Source organism: Zonotrichia albicollis, chromosome 3 (genome assembly GCF_047830755.1).
Source record: "Zonotrichia albicollis isolate bZonAlb1 chromosome 3, bZonAlb1.hap1, whole genome shotgun sequence".
NCBI classification, from domain to species: Eukaryota; Metazoa; Chordata; class Aves; order Passeriformes; family Passerellidae; genus Zonotrichia; species Zonotrichia albicollis.
This window is the reverse complement of record NC_133821.1, coordinates 95,475,847-95,501,891: the sequence shown is the minus strand read 5'-3', so window position 1 is coordinate 95,501,891 and position 26,045 is coordinate 95,475,847. Positions and strand designations below refer to the sequence as shown.

At 37.5% G+C, this 26,045-nt stretch overlaps 1 protein-coding gene across 3 annotated transcripts in view; it reads left to right on the top strand.

Moving 5' to 3' along the window:
• The window catches only part of ERICH1 (glutamate rich 1), a 77,576-nt gene that overhangs the window by 27,110 nt on the left and 24,421 nt on the right, over positions 1-26,045 (top strand). For all 3 annotated transcript variants that reach the window (XR_012579725.1, XM_074538175.1, XM_005489158.4), the window contains exon 3: positions 2,912-3,046. Coding sequence is in view for 2 of the 3 variants with exons in the window: in XM_074538175.1 (XP_074394276.1) it covers positions 2,912-3,046 (135 nt within the window). In the remaining variant the exon portion in view is untranslated. The remainder of the gene's footprint in view (positions 1-2,911; positions 3,047-26,045) is intronic.

Sequence of the window (26,045 nt, the reverse complement as noted above, 5' to 3'; positions counted from 1 at the left end):
CCAGACTATGAACCTGTGCTCTGGCTGTGTCTGAGGTGTGCCTAACCATGCTTGGTGTTCCGGCAGCCTGGAAACTGTGCTAGTGCTAAGTGCCACCATTCTGAGCTGTGAGTAGGGGATAGTTTAAAGATGCTGAAAAATAAACTTAACAAAATGCAGAGGCTACCTGAGATGACTGACTTACTGGGCAGTTGACAATTCTGTATGGCTGGAAGCTTTACCTTCAGCTCCTTCTAAAAAGATCTGATACTGGTTTGTAGTAAGATAGTAAGAGATAACATAGCTGGCCAAGCAACTAACGTGCTTGGTGATGTCATGTTGGTAATGGCGTGGTGTAGGATGCCTGTCCCTACTCTGTGCACAAACCACCACACTGAGTTACATGCTGTGGATCCCTGTGTGGGGAACATGAATAGAAGCTAGAGAGTTTGAAAGCATTTATTCTGTATTCTTGGTTTGCCTTAAAGAAAAATGTTTACTCTTTTGGGGGCATTGTAAATGACCTTTAGCTATTGGAGCTTTTTTTCCCCCATAAAATAAAACTTCAGAAATGGGATTAATTACTTCTAACTAGTAAAAGGGGAGGATTCTTAAGTATCTCTAATATCTGTTAATTTTGTTTATCAAAAAACCCTCTTTATGTCACAGTTTTATAAGCTCGGCCATTTTCTTTGCAGCAATGTTTGACTTTGTTTGACCGACACATCTCTTCTTGGCTCAAGGAGACTCTGGCCCCAGGCTACAAAAATCCAGATGTAGATGTGGTAGCAGTTTGGTTTAACACATTTGCACTAGATTAGCAAAGATTAATTCTTGATTTATGAGCTTGCAAGCTTCTTAAAGATGCAGCTGGTGTGAATAAATATGTAATTTGGAGATTCCCATTTAAAGAGGTAAAATAAAAAATATAGTCTTGAGTCATCATTCATTTCCATAGAAGGATTTGTAACTGTTCTTCCTTGTAGGATTGTTGTTACAGATGGTTCCTCAAATTCTGTTATGTGTAACTATTTTGTCTGGAAGGTTATTATCTCAATATAGTTACTGCTTATATGATTAAAAGATTTGAATTTTTTAAGGCTATTGTAAATTAAGTTTAGGGTTTTCCTGATCATCTTTGTTTTACAAAACCTAAATAAAAATGGAAAAAAAAGGGAAACTTGAAATCCTTCAGAAGGGAATAACTTAAACATTTATACATCCTTATAATTTTAAACTGTCACTAATTAGCAGTTCATCATTAATCAACCTGAATGGGAAAGAAAAAAGTCAATGCAGGTACTTCTAGTTCAATGATTTGGCATCATCTACGTGGAAAGGATCTGCTGAAGAATTATCCCATGTTAATTTTTAATGGATTTTTTCCAAAATGCACAGTTGCTCTTCATGGTTCTCTGTTATTTATTTCTTTCCCTTTATTATTTCTCTAAGTAAGTATTATCAATACTGGAAACTTTCTGGCTAATTCTAGAAAAAGATAATATTATTCTAATGTGTTTTCAAAACAAATTTATTCCCTCATGATCAAAACAGTAGTGTTGTTTTCAGAAGTACTTTGAATGCTCAGAAATTAATATTTGTTTTTAAAGTAGGCTGTCTGAGAAATGTCAGTGCATAGTTAAATTCCACATTAGAAATATAGAAGTAATTCTCATTAGGGATCTATCAGATGCAACCCCATTTTAAATATCTAGGAGTTAGTCCAACCACAGTTGCACATATCTACACCTCAGTGATCGACTTGGATCATCTGGGACCTTCAAACGAGTTTGTGGTGTAAGGAGGTTGATTGTGTCCACCTGCCAGAAATGTTTTTATTGTATATCATTTTAACAGCTAGCTCTGTGTTTTAAAGAGACAAATTGCCCCCAAAAAGGGAAGGCTAGTGCTGTGTCTGTGCTGACTTACATAGCTGGCTGAGTGTTCAAAAACCCAACAAAACAACAACAAACACAACCAAAGAAGCCCAACAATCCAAAATTAAAAAAACTTCACACTGAGCCATCTAAAACTATGTTGCAACATCTGGAGACACCTGAAATCCTGGCCTTCTGGAAAGGTTTTTTCTCACTGTGGTTGATCTCTGTTGTCACTACTCTGTGCAGAAATAGTCTGACTTGGTGTGAATGGAGCGGAGATGTGTCTGTCACTTCTTGTCTGGTGAACAAATGAGGTTTCTACTGCTGCTCTTACAGCTACTTTTAAATACCTTTCAAAGGGGAAACAAATCATGCACAAACAGACTGCTACCATCAACACAAATAGTTTCCTATGCCGTGAAATAGTTGGAAAGCTGGCACTTCCCCTCCTGGCCCAGAAAGAAGTAGAGCAGGATGAGGAGGTGAGTCCTCTGGGGCAGGCACTGCTGAGGCTTAGTCAAGTGTGACTTTGAAACTTCCTTTATCTTTGCCCTTCAGAGAAGTATAGGCTGTGACTAAACAGTGTGCAAATGGGCAAATCACAGTTTGTGATTCTTTTTCTGTTGCTTCTGTCACTTCCTAATAAGCTTATATCCATCCATCCATCCATCCCTCCATCCCTCCATCTTTTGTGAAGCAGTTCTTAAAGAAATAGTGTGCTCAGGCTGAATAGGGAAAAAATGTTTAGTCTCTCTTAAAATATCACTGTAAGTGGAAGCTTCTTTTTAAGATAGAGGAGAAGATTTATTTTTCTGATACAATAGAAAAAAAAAATGCTTCTGATATAAAGAACTAACCCACGGAGTGTTTGATTATTTGTAGATGCAATGAAATTTGATGCAGTTCTCTTGGTCATAGGATAATTTCTGTGTTCCTCAGCTGACCTTCTGTAAGGATTTTCAAGATCACTTATTGCTGTAGTTGGAAAAACTTCAGAAAATCTGTAGTGAGACCAATATTGAGCCAGATACTTTGGATTTTCTTTTTTGTAGATAAGGATGCTACAGTTATGTCTCCAAGAAGAGTTTACACTGTGGATCTTCCTCCAGAGGGTTATGTTGCAGTTACTCCAGATGCTCTTAGTAATGCAGTTTCTGAAAACTCTGGCAGTAGTGCTGACTCAACAGGTAAGGTTGCATGGTTGTTACTGTAATTAATTTTTCAGAAGGGAAACTTCTTAGCAGCTCTTATCAAGTAGATTCAGACTGCAACAATAAAGCATTTAAACTGTTGCTGCCAGTGGGTGTCACTGTTTTGCAATGTAAGCACAATGAGGATGTGCTTCCCTATGGCTTCATTTCCATCGTTTGGGGTTTCTAGACTGGATTCAGTGTTTGGTGATAGCCATGCAGTGCCACAAATCATATGAAGTTATGTAGAGCCTAACTTAGGGCAAAGTCTTTAGCTCCTCCCACTCAAGTGACATCTGTACTCATATTATGCCTGCTCACAGTCAAATTATTTTCAAGGATGAATGTTAGATAAAACTGTCTTACTATGTCTACCCTTGATGTTTTGAGGAATTCAGTAAGGCTTAACAATCTTTCAAATTTGCCTCTCTCAGAACAGGTATTCATCATTGAAGTTGGTGGGGGGCGGGGTGTATCAATCCTTTAATGTTGAAAAGCTTTCTGATGAGAAACTGTGACCATGTAACTTCAGAAACAATATTTGATGCTGTCAAAGGATACAAGGGAAGAAGCACAGAATCTGTAAAGTGGGTTCTAAGTTGACCTCAGTTAAATACATGGTTTTCTGAATGACATTGCCAGAATTCAGTTGATTCTGTCTGTCTTTAGAAAGAAGTGCCAAGTTTAGACAAGACAAATGAATTTAGTTTTTTCAATTGCTGTGTTCCTGTGGATATGTTTGTCCAGAATTGTGTACCACTGTCATTGGCCACTAGGGACATTCTATAGCAAAGAAGATACCCAGGTAAGGCAGCTGAAGTGAAACACCTGATAAGCAGCAGTTATTAAACTACAGTGTCAGTTTCAGCCTGGAGATTGCCTTAAATGCAAGGAAAACCTGGGATATAACTTGCAGATATAGAAAGGCAAATTCTGCTTGTCTTTGCAAACAATACCCACAGGGGTGAATTTTGAGCTTGGAAATTTGGTCTATAGTCTGTTCTGAGCTCCAGTCAGAGTCTGAGTACAAGTAAAGCTACCAAAGTAGCTTAAGGGACTGAAGCAAAATACAGGATGAATAAGGGCATGTCAAGAATGTTCTTCCTTGGTGTGCAGTGGTTTAAAGACCATTTTTAAGTGACAAAGAAGTAACTTTATCAGAATAACATAAGAGTAGGTCTTGATATCTTGAATCATAGTTTTTGGATTATGAATGGAAAGATGTTTAATTTAGAGCTTCTAGGTTGTGCTCTTCTCAGTTACATAGGATTCATGTTTGTAATCCAGAAGCTGTTTCTAGGTTACCCTTAACTCTGTTTAGTTGTAGAACTGTCTTTGGACAGTTCACTGGGTTTCTCTTTCCCAGCATGTCAGATTCAAGCTGCTTATTCTGATCTTGAAGCATCTTTTCTCTCTTTCCATGCCATATAATTTCTGTCTATTGTTTCATGTACTTTCCTTTCAGATATTAGAGGAATGCTTCCTCTTCTGTGTTTTGCTGATAAGACTAAATTAAGTCTTATAGTACTTTGTAGGTAAATTCCGTTTTATGCGGGGACTTAAGCTGCTTTTAAATAAAACACTGGCATACATACTGAACACTGCAGATATATCCTTACAGCATTAGCGTGGAATTTTTGTGGCAAATTTACTCAGCTGCTGTTTAAAATGTATGAATAAATCAGATTATGTGTGGTGCATATTAGATGTTGCAGTGATACAGTATTATACATAATTAGATGTTAGATACATTGCAAAGCAGTTAAGCAGAACAGAATTTAGGGTTGGGTTATATTGTCTCTTTTTAGAGTCATATAAATACCTGCCTGGTTTTACAGTGGATGAAGTATTAAACAATGGCTTCATTTGCTCATTTTTTAGATTTAATATTTTCATATAGTATTTCAAAAACAGTGTACTCAACCATGATAGTAAGTAGACTTCTGGTATTGCTTAGTGATAGCATTAACTGTTGGATGGAGAATGCTCTTAGCTGATCCCAGCTTCACGGTTCAGGAAGAGTAAGTTTTGGGTTTTAGCTAGTTTTTAAACAGTTAACAAAGGATCTGGAATTCTGGGAGACTTACTTTTGGATTGGTTTGTTATTTGGCTTTGCACTTTGTCATTGAATCAAGAAAAAACAAATTTGAAGTGAAGGTATTTAATCTGTGGCTCTTTTTGCAAGGTTTGTTTGATGTTGTACTGTAGATGTTATTCTTACCAGGTATTTGCCTAAGTATGTTTTTCAAACCTCCTTATAGGAGATTTTTGTTACATTCCCTTTTTTACTTGCTGTAGTGTTTCACAACCCTTTATTGATAGATCTTTCTTGCTGCAGTTTAGACCCTTATTTGTTTTGTCTAAATAAGGATTGCACAATTGGAGATGTGTGCTAACCTTGCAAGGGTGAGGGGACATGGTTCACTTTACTTGTGTATGTCATTTAAGCATACATATAAAACCTATTGCAGGATAAAGTCTGTAATTTCAGGTAGTGCTCATAAAATGTTAAAGGAACATCTTAAACACACTATGGATTACTTAGTTTGCTCACCTAGGTTTAGTTGTATTAGATCTTTTTTCAAGGGATAAAGGAAAGCTCTAATGAGAACCTTTGACACTGAAGGAAAAAGAGGATGCATGGATGACTGTATGTATGAATATTATATATATATATATATATATATATATATATATATATATATATATATATATATATATATAAAATCTGTTATGTTTAGAATGGTGCCAGGTATTCCCAAAGGATTAGCTCCATAAAGTGAAGCTGAGATTTGGTGTATGCATTGTTTTAATCCTGATACTATCTATATGATATATTTTATATGACAACAGGTAACCTTCCACTGTTTCCTAAAAATGTAAGCATATTGTTTATGTACTGGATAAGAAAAGGTTCCTGTGTCATCCTTTTCTAGCCCAGAACTAAGGGGAATTAATGATATAGAAATTCAATTTAAGAAAATCTGACTCAAAAATTAATTTCATTGTTTACCAAATTTTCATTGTTGTCTCATGAAAATAATATGACTCTATTTTAGGATTATAATTTTTCAGTTATGCATCACTGTGATTTGCTGTGTCCTCTCAATAAATTAAAGAAAGCAAATATGACACGATCGTCAAGAGAAATGGATGTGCCATGGCTGATGTTTCTTTGTGGTAAATTGCTGTATGGAAGACCGAAATATTCAGTCACTAAAGTATGTATTTCAACATCAGCTGCTTTTGAGAAATGGTTTAGAAGTTGAAGTTAATTGAAATTATAAAATAATTTCTTATCAGCTCTAAAATATGTTTGGGTTTTTCTAATATTATTGTTGTTTAAACTGCTTGTTCCATTATGGTTGATGTTGTCAGGATGAAATTAATGATGTCCAGAATAGCTTCTGAACAAAAAGGGAGAAGAAAATTCAGGTAATCTCTTATGTGTCTGTAGCATCTTGATTCACTTAAAGGCAGCCATTTCAGGAAGATTTAATGGTGTTTAGGCCTGTGTTTGTTTTTAAGAGATGCTGTTATGAATCATATGTTGACTGCTTACATTCTTGGCAAGTGGTTGGGAATGTGATACTTCACAGAAGGACACCAAGGGAGCAATATGTTTAAAGCAGCAAGGTCAGCAGCAAGAAAGGTAGCACCAGTTGTGAAACTCCAACATTATGGAATCTTTTTGTAGCCTTCAAACTAGAGGCCTCATAAGACCATTTAACTTAATCTTCTGTGCCTGTTAGAGAGGTCTTACCGCATGTCATGTTCAGCACTTAGTATTTAGAAGAAACCAAACCAAACAAAAAAAAAGCTGTTCACATTTCAAAGATGTCACAGAGGCTCCACTGCTTTCTGGTGCTAACAGTTAATTGGTCTTACTCTATTGAATAAAAAAAAAATTGAAAATTGCTTTTTCTGCCTTCCTCCATTGAAATGAAGGGCCTCTATTAACTAGTATTTTCTTTCCACAAAGAGGCACAGTAATCAAGTCACCATTAATCTTCTTGATTAAACAGGTTCACTTGTGCATTGCTCTAAGATATTTACTTCAGTCCTCAAGTCATATTTGTAGGTCCTTTAGGTATCACCATTTTCACAGCATCTTTTTAAGAATATAAATTCCATGACTGCATGTAATATTTGTGTTTCTTTACCCTTGAAGAAACTAATACTATATTAATGTTTTAGATATGTTTTTTAATTAATCAGAGGGTGTGATAGTGGACAAAAGTTACAAGAAACAGTTAATTAAAAAAGTCTTCTCCTTTAATTCCAAATCAGCTCATTCATATATACAGTTATGTCAGTGATATTACAGTAAGTATTGTTTGTGTAGGGCTTCTTAACTGTAAATCAAAATGTTTAACAGTCCTCAGTGTTACTTATTTCAAATAAAAGAGTTCAGGAAAGAATTCAATATGAAATAAACTCAAACAAAGGAGTTTCAGAACACTTACAATTGCTTTTCTGAATCTTATACCTGAGAGAAAAAGCTATAAAAAACCACCTGCAAATCAGGTTATCTTATAGTGCCTTCTGTCAGCTGCTCCTGCACTGGCTGTCCAGGGTCTTGTGGCAACTTCTGTGAGAACATCCAAGGCTTATAACAAGACTAATTGAGGGAATAGTGGCAGCTCCAGAGTAAGGATCCTGCATTTGCAAACTAAAAATAATAGAATTCTTTCCAGTTTTGTTCTTTTTTTAATAGAATAACAAGCCTTCTAAAGGATTCTTATGAACAAAAATCCTATCTAATTCATTACTTCTCTAAGTGTACCTGAATAATGAAAAATGCTACAGTACAGCTCTTAGTATAATAGCCAGTGTTTTGCTACACAGGTGAACCAAATCATATTTCAAATCATAGCATGAATAAGTGAATGGGATGGATATACAAAGGTGTAGCTTGTTTTTTACAACTTGCTGGAAAGAAAAGGTTTTACTGTTCTGCTTTCAACTACTTCTATAGCACTTGCTTTGAGGTTAGCTTCTCTTTCCTTCTGTGATTAGATCTCTTAGCATGGGTCTTTCCTTTTCTAGTATGGGTGGCATGGACATGCAGGTTGAAAACATACTGTGAAAGAATTATTACTTTAAAAAGTTTATTTCAATAATTCAGCAGGGAAGGATTATATGATAGTTTGGGCTCTTTTGTATTTCTAATAGTTAGGCTAAGTCTTTATAATTTTTATTGATTACTTCCCCTAGCTAATTTTGGGTGTGCTGGTTTTAATTCTCTGCCAGTTTGGATGCCACTGTTTAGTATTAAAACAATATATCTTTGCATGGTAAAATTATATGTGATAACATTCTGTAGTTTAGCTTTGTCCTTGCAGAAATCAGTGTATTGCTCCCAGTTTGTGAATGGCAGATTTTTCTGAGCCGTCAACAACTTCAGGAATTCTCATGTGGCTGTCATCATCAGACAGCAAACTGTCGTAACAATGACACCTCTGTTGAGGTTGTTACTATGAGCTTTTTCAAAATGTTGTGGTGTTTAGAGATTAATCAATAGCTTGGAAGGAGAGATGTCTGTGAGGTTAAGAAACTTTCTTCTCTACAGCCTGTTACTTCTTCAGCTTAAATGCACTTGACATTTTGGAATCAGTTACAGTGAAAGATGCCACAAACAAGTAGAGATCTAGGACAGCTGTAGCTGAAGATTTCTGTACTTAGATGTTTTTTCCTTCAATATCCTCTTGGCAGACCTTGTATTTGTTGATAGATGCAATGACATTCCTTAATAGATAAAATCACCACAGTTTTCTTTCTGAAATTGAATAAGATTAAATAACCATTTTTATTTCCAGAGTTCAGATAAAGTTTTAATAATTTGTTAAATCTGGCTTAATTTTTTAGAAAAAACAGAAGTTTAGATCCAGTGATGTTTTTATGTAGACTGACATTGTTGTGAGTTGATTGCATCACTGGAATTATATTAAAAGTTAAGAAAGACCTAAATCAACTTCTCTAATACCGCTTTGGAAAATTTTTGATTTCTTTTCTATCTGAACAGGAGAAGATTTCCTTTTTAAAGTGACACCTGATTTAAGAGTTGTCAAGAATTCTAGTTAGGAGTTTAACTTTTATCATACTTAATTTTAAGGAATTAAGTGATTAGTGTATGCTTGAAAGAAGATGCTTGCTGATGTACTTGCATTGCAAAAGCTGACTTAGTGTAATGCTGTATTCTTGGAAATATTTCTAGTGTACTGAGTGTGATACAAATTATAAACATTTAAGATGTAACTTGGCAGGCACTCAGGAAAACATCTCCTGACTACCAGTGTCCTGGAGTGGTGTTACAGGCAAATTCTGTGCTCTGTCAAGCAGCCAGCTAGAGTGGAGTAATCACTTCTCCTTATTTCTTAGCAAACAAGTTTGAACCTCCTGAAGGTGAGTGTAGAATTCAGCAAGAGATTCATTGCTGTCCTCTGAGGGTTTTAAACACAGGACTGGCCTATCAGTTGAAGTTGTAAGTATGACTCACTAATTTAGGTTTATATACAATGTAGAAACCAGTCATTTCTAACTACCACTATCTGTAACTATTTACATCTTCCAAATGCCAGTATATTCACAAGCATATGGGACTATTGCAGAATGCATGGTACACATCATGAGTTTTTAATGTCACTGAAGTCTTCAGTATTTCTTGTGATAGTTTCTGACATTAACATGTTGGCAGACCTCATCAAAACAAACAAACAAAGCAACAAAACAAACACACACACAACCCCCCCTGCCCTACCCCAAACTCCCAAAAAACCCTCTGGAAGATGGCTTTGAAAGCTAGATGGCAAAGAATTCTGCCTCAGATATTTAGCTCAAGTTAGTGTGTGGTGCTAGGAAAGGGTGTAAATGCTGAAAATGTATTAAGGAGAAAAGAATACATGGCAATGTGATACACTGGTAATGCTTTACTTTTGCCATGGCTGCATGCTAATGGTTTATTAAAGATCCCTGATTTATATTTTTGTAACTGTAAATAAAGTACATATTTAGCTGCTATATTGGTTTCTGTATGCTTCTAAAAAAGCCTCAAGTATTTCAATAACAAAAATTTACCTTTGAAATAAGTTTTCATTACTATATGTTGCTGTAGTACAGAAAATAACATACCCCTAATCCTGGTGTAGAGGGTTGATGCCGGCTGGATGCCAGACACCCACCAAAGCCAATCACTCACTCACTCACTCCCCTCTGCAACTGGACTCAGGAGAGAAAGTTTACAACAAAGGGTTCATGGGTTGAGATAAGAACCAGGAAAGATCCCTTATCAAATACTGTCACAGGCAAAACAGGCTTGAATGAGAGATACGAAGTTCACAAACTTCTCCAGTGTGAGTCCATCCCATGAGCAACAGTTCTCTGAACTGCTGCAAAGTGAATCCCTCCCTTGGGGAACAGCTTCCCTCAGACTGCTGTGGCGTGGGTCACTCTTCCACAGAGTGCAGTCCTCCAAGGACAGGGTGCTCCAGCCTGGGAGCAGGGCTCCTCTCTCCACAGGCCTCCCATAGGATCACAGCCTCCTCCCAGCCATCCAGCTGCTTTGGTGTGTGCTCCTCCACAGGCTGCAGGTGGATCCCCATGGGCTGCAGGGGCACAGCTGCTTTGCCATGGGCTGCAAGGCAATCCCAGCTTTGGTGCCTGGAGCACCTCCTGCCCCTCCTTCTGCACTGACTCTGGTGTCTGCAGGGCTGTTCTTCTCACATGTTCTTAACCCACTCTTTTCTGGCCCCAAATACACCTGTGCAACAACTTTTTTGTTTTGATTTCTACTTAACTAGGTTATCACAGAGGCATTACCACCATTTCTGATCGACCATCAGGGTAGCTCCACATCCATATTTGAGCCACCAGGTATTGACTCTGCTGGACACTGAGGAAGCTTCTGGCAGCTTCTCATGGATGCCACTCCTGTAGCCCACCCCCACCACCAAAATCGTGGCCACACAGATCCAATACACCTAGTTTATGCCTTTGTATTTTAACAAAGTAAAGAGGATGCTGGGCTGGATCCCAGAGGAGAGGTGTGTGTTTAAGCAGAGTAAGAATTCACCAACAAGTGAATGTTTAATGAGGCATGCCGACTCAGGTTATTTCCTTCACTTTCTGTGGTAGTTTTTTGACCTTCATCTTTTCCTATTCCTTTGTGCTACAATTGGTGTCTCAAATGGAATCTCTTCTCATTACATGTCCTTAAGTCTGAAGGTAATTTGGTTAAAGTAAATTCTGAAGTCAGGTGACAGCGTTCATAGTAAGAGGAGAGGGAATTAGGGTCATTATCTCTGACTTTTGTTTTCTTGCTTTTTGTTTTATTTCAAACTACAGTGATGACAAATATTTTTCTTGACCAACCTGTCTGTGATAGAGGAGTCAGGGAAAGAAGAGGCTTTTTATTTTCTTCTCTTTCCCTAGTGAACATTATTTTTCCCTTCTTGCTCCCCACTGGCTGAGTTATTTCACCCCTTTCAGCCGGAGCATGCTCACCCTTTCTCTTCCCTTGCAGCTGTGCTGCAGGCTTCTGTTGTCATAGTGACAGTAAGGAACTGATGGGCAAGGAAAATAAATAGAGAACAGCCCCAAAAAGCTCTTTAGATTGCAGAAAAAGGCCAACACTGTTATAATTGCTGCCACCAAACAGTTTGGAAATCTTGACACTGCCTGATTACTTTCACCTCCTTGTTTCATAATAAAAACATAATCAAGACCTAAGCTTTTGTAGTTAAGTCTTTCTGGAGCAGCAGGATAAAGTCATTATGGGGCTGGATGAAGGAGAAAGGCAGAAGACAGCTGAGTCTCTGTCTGCAAGTGCCTCATGATTCTGAATCTTAGTTCCTCACGTGTTAGAGCAGGAAATTTAATCTTAGGTTTGTAGATCTTGGGATATTTCTGATCACATGATATTTTAATTTTCGTTATCAGTTGTATAGTTGGTTGTGTGTAAAATTATAACCTCCACTGCTCTGCTATTGCTGCTATTGCCTGTGAACCTGTTGGTATTGAACCACAGAAAAACATTGCTGTCTTTCATGTTAAGAGCCAAATATCCACTGACTGACAACACACTTACTGATTATTATGTGTGAGAAGGTGACCCTGGCTCATCCTCTTGCTGCGAAGGACCCATGTTACTCTTTCTAACAAGACTTGTTTCAATGTAGGATTTTCAATTTTCAAATTGAAAATAAAATCGGGAGCAGAGGAAGAGGAAAGCCTTTTGTTAGAATAGGAACTCTGCACTCATATTACCTGATGTTTAAATATTCTGGACACTGTAAAAACAGAGAAAGTTTGTTTCTAGTATGAAGGGACTTAGTGTGGCTGGGTGGACAAGGAAAATTAGGACAGTAAAAAAAAATTGTGTGTAGTATTAAGCGTGTCTTTTTCTTACACAGCTTTCTGCAAGTATTTTGTATGATATAAGAAAATGCTGCTGTCTCATGTTCAAAGTCAAAATCAAGCCTACCTCATGATTTCACTTTATTGTTACTCTTTTTTTGTAGCAGTAGTTGTAGTTTATGGTAACTTGTATGCATAACAGCCACACATTGATATAGCTTCCAGTGGGCTGTCTCCATTCAGCCTCCACTGGAGAAATTTCCTGATCTCATATCCTTTGCCTTTGAATACTGCCCTCTGCAAAGTTTACAGCCAGCAGTTTGAAAGTACTGAACAACCCTCAATACAAGTGTAACCTGTGCCAAGGAAGCTTTGAAAATCATCTTCCATCAATCGCCTATTCGCAGTAGCTTTGCTAAATAATTTTGTTAGTTTCATTCTGTTTTCATTACGTTTTATCCCTCCAAACAGAAATTGGTTCATAAGTAGAGTTCAAATCACTAACAGGGCAAACTCTACCAGAGTTTCTGTAATGTAAACTGTTGGAGAGAAAGGAAGCCCCTGCCTTCACTGCAGGCTCAGGATTGTTCGGTATTACAGGCTGTGTGTTGCCCATACCATGCATCAGCCTCACTCACCCTCTTTCCAGCCATCTGTGTAGGGCTGAAGAAAATGGATATTGCTGTAGCAAAAGACAGAAATACCAGTGTACCAAATCTATTGCCAGAATCTAGCCAAAATGCAGTGCAGGCAATCTGAAGTACATTCCAAGGATCCCCAGTTGCTTTGAGCAGCTTATGATTGAACGAAGCTGCTGCATCTCTGTACCAACAGTTCCATTTCCCAGCTGCATGGGCCGTGCCAGGTGTGGAGGAGGCATTAGGGCCAACTGGCAGGCTCTCCTGACAGAAAGCAAATCCCTTCCAGCAGCTGCACCTCTGACTCTATCCAGCTGATGGTGCTGTATCTCACAGACTCCTCTCGTGGAATCTGAGTGTGCTCATCCTCTGGGCTGGTATAACCAGCAGAGCTGTACTGACATGACTGGGTCTGCTGGTTTGCAGTGTGCTGAGCACTCAGCTCTGTAGGGGTGTAGGGGGGAGCAGGCCTTCACTGACCTGTGGGACACTGCCAGCACCTGACACTTCTTGATGCAGATGCTTTAAACAATGGCCTTGAACCTCTGGTCTTGGTGTAGCTGGTCTAATAACAGGCGCAGTTTTGTATTCTGCCTCTTTCTGTACTATTCCATGAGAACTGGGTGACCTTACTTTCTCAAAGCTCTTTGTTTCTGGGTGCATGGATGATACTTGGAAAGGGCTTACTTATATGTCACCCGACTAACTCTCTCCACATCTTGCTGTGGTGAGAGTAGGAGAGAATGCAGAAGCAGTTTCATGCAACTGTTTTTGCTTTATTGGGATGTTGATACCAGTTTTTTACCAATCTAATTGAATGAACACAAATAAAAGATTTCTTAAGTTGTTTTTTTTAAAAAAAAGAATATTTAAAAGTTGAATTCATAAATGTTAGGAACTCTGAGAGAATGCAACATAAGCTAATTTTCTGATAAGTCCAACTTTAAGGTGTTTAGAACAGGATGAAAAATAACACATGACCTGAAGTTCTGATGGCTAGAAAGGAATTCTGCCATTCAAATCTTTTTTAGTACATTACTCTCAGCAGATGGTGGTGGTGGTTTTGGAACAGGTCCAGTATGTAACACTGAACTGGATGTCACCATCCTTGCACAGAAAATTTAATTTATTTTGTTAATTTTTTTTCACCAGCAAATAGCCATTGCACTATCACAATGCCAGATATAATATTAGCTAACACATTTGTTTTGGTAGCTTGAATAGTAGGTTAGCTAGATGCAAAAATCTGAAATATAATGGACCTGTAATGATTACCACACCTTAAGGAGAGCCTAACAAATAATAAAGATGCATCTTAATAAAAAAGATGCATCTTTAATGCACAATGAGCTTAATTCCTTTCATGCTTCTGTCTTAAATCCAACTTAAGTACTTATCTGGATGGCTTAAGTTTGCAGTGTGTTCATCAACCATTACAATCTTTTTACATTTAGGTACTCTGGTATTGCACTCTATTTGAGTAGTATATCAGCATTTCTTGAGTACTTAGAAATTGGCACATCTTTTGTCAGTCTGGACAAATAAAGATCTCTGTTCTATTTTTTGGTCACTGTCTGAAGATGAGAAGTAAAAAGCTAATACTGTCTACTGCATGTCTTCTCACATATAGAATGCTTTGTTATTCCCATTATGAAATAGCATGTAAGATAAATTTCCAAAAATTACAAAGGCATGCAACACTGAATTGATAAAAAATACAGTTTGCTTGTAAAACTTTATGGAAAGTGGCTATTAACGAATACAGGAACTGTATATCTAGTTACTCAGCTAGCTTTCCAGAGGAAGCAGCAAATACAGTGAAGACATCTTAAGAGGAACTCAGTGTTCAAGTATGTCACATATTCTTTTCCAGCCTTCATTCAGTATACTAAAAACCTGAGTTTGTAACTGACAAATTTAGATCAGTTCTCCATTAGACAAGGTAGCAGAATTAAATGTGCACCTTTATTAAGAGTCATTCCTCAGAGAATTGGACTTTATTGAATGCTCAGATCTAGGCACTTGTCATATCACAAGGTGTATATAAAATAGTAATGATTCTGCTGTGGAAGCCCAAGCATAAAGACATGAACAAAAACCTGCATACAGTAATGTAGTTGATATTGAGCCAGTGCTGATTGATCAGCATAGAGAGGCAGCAACTGCTGCAGGCTCCAGGGCTGCTCTGCAGGTCTGTAACACTTCATACCCTGAACTGCTGCAGTACAGCACATTTGTGCATGGATCTGCTTTTTTTTGTTTTCACCTCTTCACTGAAGCAGATGAGAATACTAATCTGCTTGAATAATTAGAAGAGTGAGGCACCTAGTGATGTTACAGTAAGTGATAATAATAAAGTCTGTCTAGGATCAAACTTTCTGTTTGGAGAGCCTGTCTCTTTTTATGTGAACCCAGAAAGGGGAGTGAATATTATGGCAGTTAATACACAGCTTTTACACAGCAGTTAAATACCTTAGCTGAACTATGGCATTTTTACTGAAAAGAACATAATGTCTATCCTTCTTGTTCATCTGCCAGAGAAAAGAGGTGATTGATTCTTTGTTCAGTACTTTGTATAGTATATAGATGAACACCGTAGAGGAGAGAAACACTAATATGTTACAGCTTCTTAAGAAATAAAAATACATAGCCTTAGCATAAGTGGGAAGACTTTAAGTAACAAACCAGGGATAGAGTTCTTCCATCTCAGGATATATATTTAATTTTGTCTTTTTTTGCCAGCTTTTCTTCTCCTGAGAAAAAATGCCAGGCTTTCTGGATATCCTTCTCCTTTGCAGCACTTGCTAATGAAAATGATGCATTTACCTCCATGTAGTGAGTTGACCCCGACTGGATTCCAGACACCACCAAAGTCTCTCTCTCACTTCCCTCTGTACCTGGACAGGGGAGAGATAATACAACAAAGAGTTCATGGGTTGAGATAGGTTCCAGAAGAGATCGTTTACCAAATACTGTCACAGGCAAAACATCCTCAAAATCTGGGGATATTATTTGAGTTTATTATTAAAAAAAATCAGAGCAGGATAATGGGAAGTAAAAACAGACCTTAAAACACCTTCCCCCCACTTCTCCCTTCTTCCCAGCTCTTCCTCCTCTCCAGAGGGGAACAGGGACATGGGTAATGGGGGTTATGATCAGTTCATCACATGTATCTCCTGCTGCTCAGGAAGAGGAGTCCTTCCCCTGCTCCAGCATGGGGTTCCACCCACAGAAGATAGTTCTCCATTAACTTCTCCAATATGAGTCCATCTCATGGGTACCAGTTCTCTAGTACAGGGTGCAGTCCTTCAAGGACAGGCTGCTGCAGGGTGGGCTTCTCTCTCCACAGCCCTGCAGGTCCCTGCCAGGACCCTGCTCCAGCACGGGCCTCCCACAGGGTCACAGCCTCCTCTCAGGCACCCCCTGCTCCAGTGTGGGTCTCCTCCACGGGCTGCAGGTGGATCTCTGCATCCCTGTGGATCCCCATGGGCTGCAGGGGCACAGCTGCCTCACCATGGGCTGCACCAGGGGCTGCAGGGGAATCTCAGCCCTGGAGCCTGGAGCACCTCCTGCCCCTCCTCCTGCACTGACCCTGGCTGGTGTCTGCAGGGCTGCTTCTCTCATGTTCTCACCTCACTACCTCTGGCTGCAATTACAACTGTGGCTATGACTTTTTTTTTAAATTTTCCTTAGCTATATTATCACAGAGGTGTTACCACGATTTCTGATTGGCCCAGTACATCCATCCTGGAGCTGTCTGGCATTGGTTCTGCTGGACATGGAGAAGCTTCTGGCAGCTGCTCCCAGAAGGCACCGCTGTAGCCCCTCCACTACCATAACCTGGCCATGCAAACCCAATACACTCCATTACTAACTATCTCTTGGGCTTTTCAAGTGTAATCAAATAATATTTAATTTATAATCTTGAATATGTATTGGTGGGTGGAGCCTTTAGTGCTAAAGATTGCACAGCTTTGGATGGAGATTCTTTTTTTCCCTCTGAAAGGGAAGAAGAATATATCAAGGAAACATGAAAGATTATCAAATACAATATGCAGTGTTTCCTTATTTCATATGTTATTTATGTGTGTGTGTTTCTAATTTCAAGTTGTAAATTAGTTTACTGATTGCATGAAATTTAGATGTATAAATCAGTAATCTCAAGGAAAAAATCTATTGCAGTATTTTGTTTGACATATATCTAGAAATCATAATAGTATAAAACATTCACTAATAACCAGACATGTTAGCATTTGAAATAATCTTCATATTTTGTTTAGTATAAAACCATATGTACTTTCATAGAGAGCTTCAGCAAAAGCTTTAGAGACAGTGTTGCATGTTCTTCTGGCAAAAGAACTTGTACATATGCAGAAAAACATCTAAGTAAAAGTATAATGATTAAATTATTAGAACATGTTCTCTAGTGACCTACAATGCTTTTCCTTTTTGCTCTCTGGCATTTTTATTCTATTAAATGTGTTCTTATAGTAATATATAAATTCTATTAAATTGAAGTGCCTCTAGCAGTTATGTTACAAGCAGTATAAAATTCCATTGTGATTATATATCTCTTAGTTCAAATGTATTTACAAGGTTTTTATATTTCCCCTTTTTTATACCTTTTAATGGCAGTAATTTTGTACACTTTAACTTGCTTGCATTGAAGTGCTTAAGTTAAAAGCCAAGTAAATGGAAAACCCTGGATTATTTTGAGCTGTTTGCAGCCTATTCTCTGGCGATCTTCTGTCAACTTTTTGTGTCACCATACTTGTTAGTACAGTGGAAGTTCTCTCTACTGGCTACAGTGTAATTTAATGGCAGAAGTGAATCTTGTGTGACATCCTAATTAGCATGTATCTCCTTGTGGGGGTGAGTGAGTAATAAAATACCAGCTGTAGTCTCCCTTCAGGCTGCCCAGCCAGAGAAGTAGCCAACACCACCACAGAGCCAGGCATCTGCTGTCTCCATCCAGAGGGCCCCCATTCCCAGTCCTGCTTTCCCAGGTCAGTGCTCTGGCCCTTCTCTTCAGAGAACCTAAAGCCATTCCTGAGATTTATTAATCATTTCACCTGCTGCAAGATTTTTGTGAGCTCTTTAGTATTCCAGAATGAAAAAAATCCTGTGAACACACTGACTACAAAAGGCAAAATCCCAGGTTTTTGAGAAGACAGAAACCTGTACTGTGTGGCCTCTTGTCCCACTTGATGAAAGATTACTTTTATGAAGGGATCTGGAGTGGAATTGAGCAACCATTCCTTGTGATTTCAAACCCAGCATTCCAGTGAAACCATAAGAATCTTGAATTTGCTAAGATGTGCAGGTAGCTTGTAACCTTACTACAGACTTATTGGACTTTCTTTTTGGTTTAAATAAGTGGATTTGGATCACATCTGTTCTGCTTTCTTTTTGCTCTTCAGTGGTATATAAGAAAATGTTCCACTTGTTCATCATTTATTTTGCATATCCTTTGGAAAAAATCAAAACAGCTGAGCTGGGCATAAACCTCTTGATTTTTAGGATTTGTATAGAACATAGTGGATTGGTTTTGGTAAGTGTAGTTTGGTTGGGTTTTGATTTTAGAAAAACATTTTTTCATATACTAAATAGCCATTCAGGAGTCTTTATAAAACATAAATATTACTTTTCAAGGAGGCAGTTTTGGTAACCTGTACTGCACAGAAGATAGGTTGATACACATGCAATAACTTGTGCTGGATGTATAGCATGTGATACAGCCATGAGAGTATAGTAGTATAGTGTAGAAGCTGTTGGATAGTTTGCACAGATAGGAATAGCACCAATCATGTAATATATATATATTGCTTACAGGAGCACACAGATCTCTTTAAATTTATCTTACCTGCTTAACTAGCCTGCATTGTCTATTCAGCTGTAAAAATTAGTGTGTTCTCAGGGTGGAAAAGAAAAGGCCAAGTGAAGCTATAGTCCGTGACTCCAGCAGAATATTTGCATTTACAATGAGATTTTTTTTTTTTCACCTTGTGTTTAGTAATTGATTAAAATTAGGGAAACTGTAACTGCTTCAGGAAATTGAAAAATTATTCTTGGTCCTATGTTCCTTGCATCTAAATCCAGAATCTTTACTTTATCTAGCTGACTTCCAATACTGGGGGCACGCTTGTGCCAGAATCCTACAAGAAGACTCTTACTTGTCCTGTACAAGTTAAATGAAGAAACTTTTATTTTACATTTTCTTGTTTAAATAAACTTATGCATGATGCATATAATCAGGCTCTGAATATAAAAAGTGTCAGAAAATTTTCTGTGATGTACTAGCTGTTTTGGGGAAAAGTGAAATATGACAGTAACTTAGGAGTTGGACTTGATGATCCTTGTGGATCCCTTCCAAGTCAGGGTATTCTGTGATATCATTTAGCCTAGAGAGGGACTTCCTGACCCAGACTTATTCCTCTCTTGTAATAAAGAGAGGAATAAGAAATACTAAATATTTCTTATCTGCTGCTTAGTATTTCATTCAGGAAGAACATACAGCCTAAAAGTCAGCATTCTATGGTTAAAGTCAGATGCTTGTGGCAGGATAAGCGCTCTTTGGGAGAACCCTTTTATTCCTACCCCAAAGGAATGGCATTTTACACCAACAAGGAAATTTATTTGCATCCCAACTGGATTACATCAGCCAGCTCATGAAAGCAAGTGAGAGATTCATTTAGTAATGAACGGCTAAGTGCATCAAAGACAAAGGATGTGTGCATATCCATAGGATACTATGGGTAGTCTGTGTTTGACAGCTGTTGATGCCTGAGTTCTATCATGTTGGAAAGAAAATTTAAACCAACTTTGTAGAGGTGGTAGGCAGTGTACCTAGTAAAGATGAAAAGCATTCACCTCACACTAATCTGTATTAGGGGTACAGTGTGTGATGGAAAAAACTGTGTTCTGCAAGCAGATGAGAAATTTTAAAATTTGTATGAAATCCAAAGTGAAGGCAGATGAACGCATTTTCCTTTATCATATCAGAATTATTTCACAGATCATGTCATATATCTGAAGATGAGTAACAATGTCTCTCTTATTTGCAAGGGATGATAATATTCTTCAATGAACTGCAGACCAACTCTTATTTTTCAACAACTTAAAGGGGAACTAAAAATAACCTAACACTTTACTAAGATTAATAGACAAGTTGTTTTGCTCCTGTTGCCATTTAAAGTTTTTTTTTTTTTTTTTACTTTTGGGAAGCAGTGCAAGAAATCCTGGAAGTGATAGAGAGTGATCCATATTATCCTGGTAACATTCTACTGTGCCCAGAAATAGGTGGTTTAATAATGTAAAGATGGTGTACAATGGATTCAATACTTAGGAAAGTAGAATATGCATACTATGTGATCTCTTGTTGAGAACATGTGTCAAAATTATTTCAGTCACTTGGCAAACATTTATTTTTGTAACGGATTCTTTCATCTGGGTTTTGTGGGTTTTTTAAAATCTTATTATTATGAATAATCAGATGTTTATGTCATATTTTAGTCTTTGAAAATATGTAGCTGCTTAGTACAGAAATCAGGATGGAGCCTTTAGGAGATGAGGAGAGACCCACTGAGAAGGAATAACTTCAGAGAATGTGAGTGACACACAGATGTAGAAGAGTGATGGCCAAGGAAGAGACCTGAGGTCTGCTGAGAACAGTGGGAACCCAGGCTTCAGAGGGACATTCCCTAGGGACCCAGTGAGCACTGTGCAAACTGTTCTGCAGCTCTGGTATCTGGTGTGCTGAACTGAGAACAAGCCTAGAAAAGAGGATTGATGTATGAGGATGCAGTGGCAAGGTGGAGATGAGGTTATGTATGTGTAGTTTTGTTTCAACTTTCCTTATTTTGAGTTTTCTCTACCCCAACTTTCCTTATTTTGAGTTTTTACTGAAAAGAAATCAGTTGTTTTAGTGTCTGTTACAATACAACCTAGCTTTCCTATTAAAAAGTTGGTTTAAAGTATTCAGTATGGAAAAAAGAGTTGGAGCAGATTTGTTCTTGACATGCAGTCAAGGGCAAACCTGCATACCAAGGAGGACTGTGGCACCAGGTTCACATCTATTACAGACTGACAGATTACCAAATTACAAGCTGTTCTGGATTTTTCCCTCTGGTGCCACTCCTTTTTCCAGCATACTTGCCTGCATGTTTATATGTATGATTAGTTCAACATAGATCTCTATTACTTACTGTTTCAATATACAATTAATTTAGAATGTGATTAATGAAAGTAAGCTTAATCCTTGTACTAAAACATCCCTATTTTTACAAAGCTGCTTGGAAACTGTGTAAGTAAATTTAATTCAAATCTAGTTTAAGATCCAAAGATAAATGGATGAAGGAAATAGTTAAAAATAAAATGTGGAAGTTCTGCATTCTTTCAGAGTGTTTTGAAATAGGGTTTAACTGGAAGAACCATGTAATAAATTGCAGTTGTGGCAGCTCTTTCATATACAGGGTTAAATATAATTGTTTATTAGGTGCTTTGTTAAAAGTTAAGAAATACTACAAAATATTGCAAAAAATAGAATTGAGGTGTAAACTGAAATATTGAGGTGATAACTGACCTAAGTTGGGAGGTTGCTGCTGAGTATCTTAATTTTGCTGGGTCAGTGGCTGTGTACTATTATGTAGCTCTTCTGTGCTAAAGATTGTACTTTAGTTTCTATCTGCTCTTAGATGCTGTTCTATCACAGGAGAAAACTACATTTCTGTTTTCCAGTAGATAAGCTGTTTTTCCAGTATTTCCCATTTTCCAGTCTGTATTCCTACACTCTTAATAACATCTAAACATTTTGTGCTGTTTTAGTTGGTATATTTGGAAAGAACATTTTAAATGCTGCACAGGATTTTAAAATTGCAATGTTTCTTATAATTTCTGGTGTTATTCTGAGCAAAGGGAGAGCTTTGGATTATTTAAACTAAACATTGGTTGAAAACCATCTCTGGGAAAAAAGGCTTTGAAGAAAACTCTGAACATGTGTTTGTGCCCTGAAAATTAGAAGAAAGAACAAATATTTAAAATAGAAATGTGACATCAGGTAATTAAAATGTTTCCAGTTTTTTAGTGTAAATTTTACAAATCTCCCCCTCCCATTCATAGTGGTGCTATCTGTTCTAATACAGAGCTGTAATCTTATTTAGCCAAAGACTAAGAGGATTTCTCTATTTAGTAGCAATTAGTCTTTGTGGCTGAGCATTTCTCATATACAAGCCTTCAAAACACTTACTGGTTGTCATTGAATCTCTCTTTTTTCTTGTATGTGAGTATGCTTAGCTTTGTGATTTTACTCTATTTTCCTCACTGAGTCAACATAATTTTTAGTGGTTTTGGGGACCACAACTGAGCCCATTTGGGAAGTGCTGTATGTGCCTCTGAATAATGGTGACTGAGTCTGATTGTTTGCACATCACCCCAAAATCCCAAAATGACTGAATATAGAGAGTTTGAAAAGGATCACTAAAAGATCAAAATATTTGCTTTTGTTTAAAAATTCATCATTGAATGGTACAGAATTTGTGTCAGAAAAAATACTTCTGTCTAAGAAATACTGGGAGCCTCATCAAGTATAGCTTTCTGTATAAAGTGACATAAGGCCCAAAACATTACTGTTAAAATTAATTTATGCATTAAAATAGTTTCATATATCTCCTGGATGCCTTAGATCAGTGTGTGTGTGTGGACTGAGTGTACATACCAAAAAGCAAAGCAAGCTTAGATTATTTCATCATGTATCCAGCTGGGATTGGGAACGCTCACTGCTGAAAGATGAGAGAAGCAGCAGAGAGCGCAATAATGGGATCTTCAGTTTCTCCCTTACTGTCTCATCAGGATCTTGTGAAAAGTTTCAGATTTTAGACACAGTCAATAAAATAACCAAGACATTGGTTAGTGGAGCTCTGAGAGGAAATGATACCCTTGACTTTATCCTATGTAGAGTTTGGTTCACAAGAGGCACATCACAACAGCAACCATTGGGTTCAGCATGCTGGAAAAGCAACAGGAAACAAACAGCAATCCACAACAATTCAAGAAGGAAGACTACACAAAAATAAAGATACTTACTAAAAAGAACCCTAAAAAGGTCAGCTAAGAGAAGGAAGTTGTACCAGGTGGTATGGAAGCTACTTAAGGACACCATATGTGATATTCAAGGCCAGCGCCCACCACTTGTCATGACAGGCTTGAGAAAAAGCAAGAGAAAGACAGCAGAGGCAGACAACAGAGTAAAGGAAGTTGTTAGAAAGTAGTAGGTGTCTTTTAAAAAACTGAATTCACACCCAGATGATGTATTAAACATATTTAAATGTAAGAATGTGGTGAGACAGGCGAAGAAGTGTTCGAGCAAATGCTAAATAGAATTAAAACTAAGTAGGTCTTACTTTTGAGGCACAGGAGCAATGTGTCTGCCACTCTTTTGAACCAGTGATCTTGTGTAGAATGAGTAGTTAGAGAGGCCTGTTTCAGGGAAGTTAAATAAATCTTTTGCATTGATGTTAGCTGTGGAAAAAATACTATGGAGAATCCCATGATGCTGCACTTCTTCTTGGCTTTTCTGAAAGGATATGTGAAGTTGAAGTTATTTAATGGTTGTGCAACAAAATAAATTCATAAAATAAAATCACAAGTACCAAATTTTATTCACCTAAACTTTTTAAAAGAATTTAAGGGAAAAAATTGCCCGTATTACTGACAATGATGCGTAGCTACATGCTTTTCAAATTGCCTTGTGGTCAGAGACTTTGAGGTTAGATAGAGTGAAGCCAGTTTTTTAAAACAGTTCTTAAATCATCCAGGGAACTGCAAGCCTGTTATCCTGTTGGTTTTTTAGGCAGTTCAGCACAAATTGTGATTCAAAATAATATTTGTGGATGCTTGATAACCTGTGATCTGAATGGGACAGATAAACAGAAGGTTTGCAAAGAGGAAGTATGCAAACATTTTAAAGACACAGGAAATATTATATGGATAAGGATCGTGCTACAGATGATGTGGTTTCCTTGAGTTTCCACCAAGCTTTTGATAAAGCACCTCTCCAAAGGTGGTGCATAGACATAACATGAAAGATGAAGCCTCAGAATAGATAAGTAGATGAAGAGAATGCAGCAGTTCTCAAAACAGAGGCTTGTGTTCAATAGATGGTCAGGCAAGAAGAATCAAGTGATATCAGAAGGTTTCCTGATTGCTACATGGATATCGACTGCACCAAAGGCTAGAGTTCAGTGCAGAATAATTCCAGATTGAGTGATTTGTCAAAAATGACAGATGAAATACATCTTAGACAGTTGTCAAGTGATGTACTTCAGAAAAAATAACCAGTCAAAATTCACCTGCAAAATGGTGAGCTCAGAACTGACTGTTACCAAGCAGTAGTAACAAGTAACAATACAATGAATAACCATGAAAACAACATTTTAGCACTCAGCGGCAATCAAAAAGCAAAATTATGGCAATTATTAGGGTAAAAAGTGCAAAAGAAAAGCCATTATTGTACCTCTGTGTAAGTCCAGAGTTCATATTTTCTTGAATGCAGTGTATGTAGTGTTTGGTACAGGATACAGAAGTAGGTAGCTGTTTGATATGACCAAGTATGGTTTGTCCTCTGGCAGGAATTTGATTTAACTTATGAATAAGAGAAATTTATCTGTATATACAGTGAGGTGAACATTTATGATTGAAGACTTATGCAGAAAGTGGTATCTGCCTTTAGCTGATTATTGTCATTAGCATTAATAGGATTTGCTTAAAATCCAGGAGGTAATACTCCTTTGTGGTAGGCAGCACTTATGCAACATTTGCCAGTTTTATGTGAATTCTTGATTTGTCAGCACACAAACCTAGTATGAATGAAAAAATAAAAGACAGTCCCTATCCTAAACAGCTTCCAGTCTTTTGCAGTTTTCTACAAGTGTTGCGCATTAATAGAAGTTCTAAAATTTTTAAATGAATTTTCTTTCTCTGATTTCAAATTATTTGAAGCAGTTTCCCCAAAAAGAGTAAAAAAATAGTAACACCATTTTGTGTCCCTGAGATCTTTCCAGTATTGCTGTTATTCTAATGAGCCATTCCATTTTATTGCATTCACCAGGCACAGCTTTTCACTCTTGGTCAAATTGCAGCTACAAATATCTTAATTGACACTAAAAATAACATTCTGGTTTTGCCTTACAATATCCTAAACCAAAATTAAACTCCTCTGCTTTGACTACATGGTACACCATGGAAGGTTCACCCAGTGTCAAGGAGAAGTAAAGAGCTTAAACTGGATGAAAAATCAGAAGGGCATACATCCTGTTTCATCTAAAAAAGAAACCAACCCAAAGCCAAAAAGCCAAAACCCAACAGAATTACAGAATTACCATGAATTACCATGAGCAGCATCCACACAGCCAACTGTGAGACTTGAGCAGGAGAGCCAGCTGCCATACTTGAGTAATGATGAGCACGTTATACGGATTCCTAAAGCTGAGTGGATATTCTTTGACTGTGTTTTCCTCAGTATGCTTTACATATTTTTTTTTCTCTTTTATTTTTTCCCTGTTCTATTATTGTTCTTATAATATTCAGGGGCCTGATTTTAAAATACCCATAGCATTCAAAAGTCCTAGCTTATTCTCATAGGCAAACTTCATTTGGCATATTGTGGAACTTCATATCCCTTAGACTTGCAGACAACTAAATAATCAGCCTCCCATTTTTCACTGTCTTATAGGATGCTGTCTCACAATGTTTCCATCTGTCATTGTCTGAGGGAACTGAAATAGTAAAGATGAACTTGAGGAAGCTTATATTTTCCATCATGGAGTTGCCAGCAGTGTGTTCATGCTGATGGTTAGTCTGGTCAGGAGGAAGTCAGCTGTTGCTCTTAGCCTGTGTTAAGCTTTGTATTTAATCTCATTGTGCTGCTCTGATGATGAATACAGAGTAACTTCCTAATATAATAGAACTCAATAAAAGTTAGCTTTTTGGTTGTCTTCCTATCAATATTT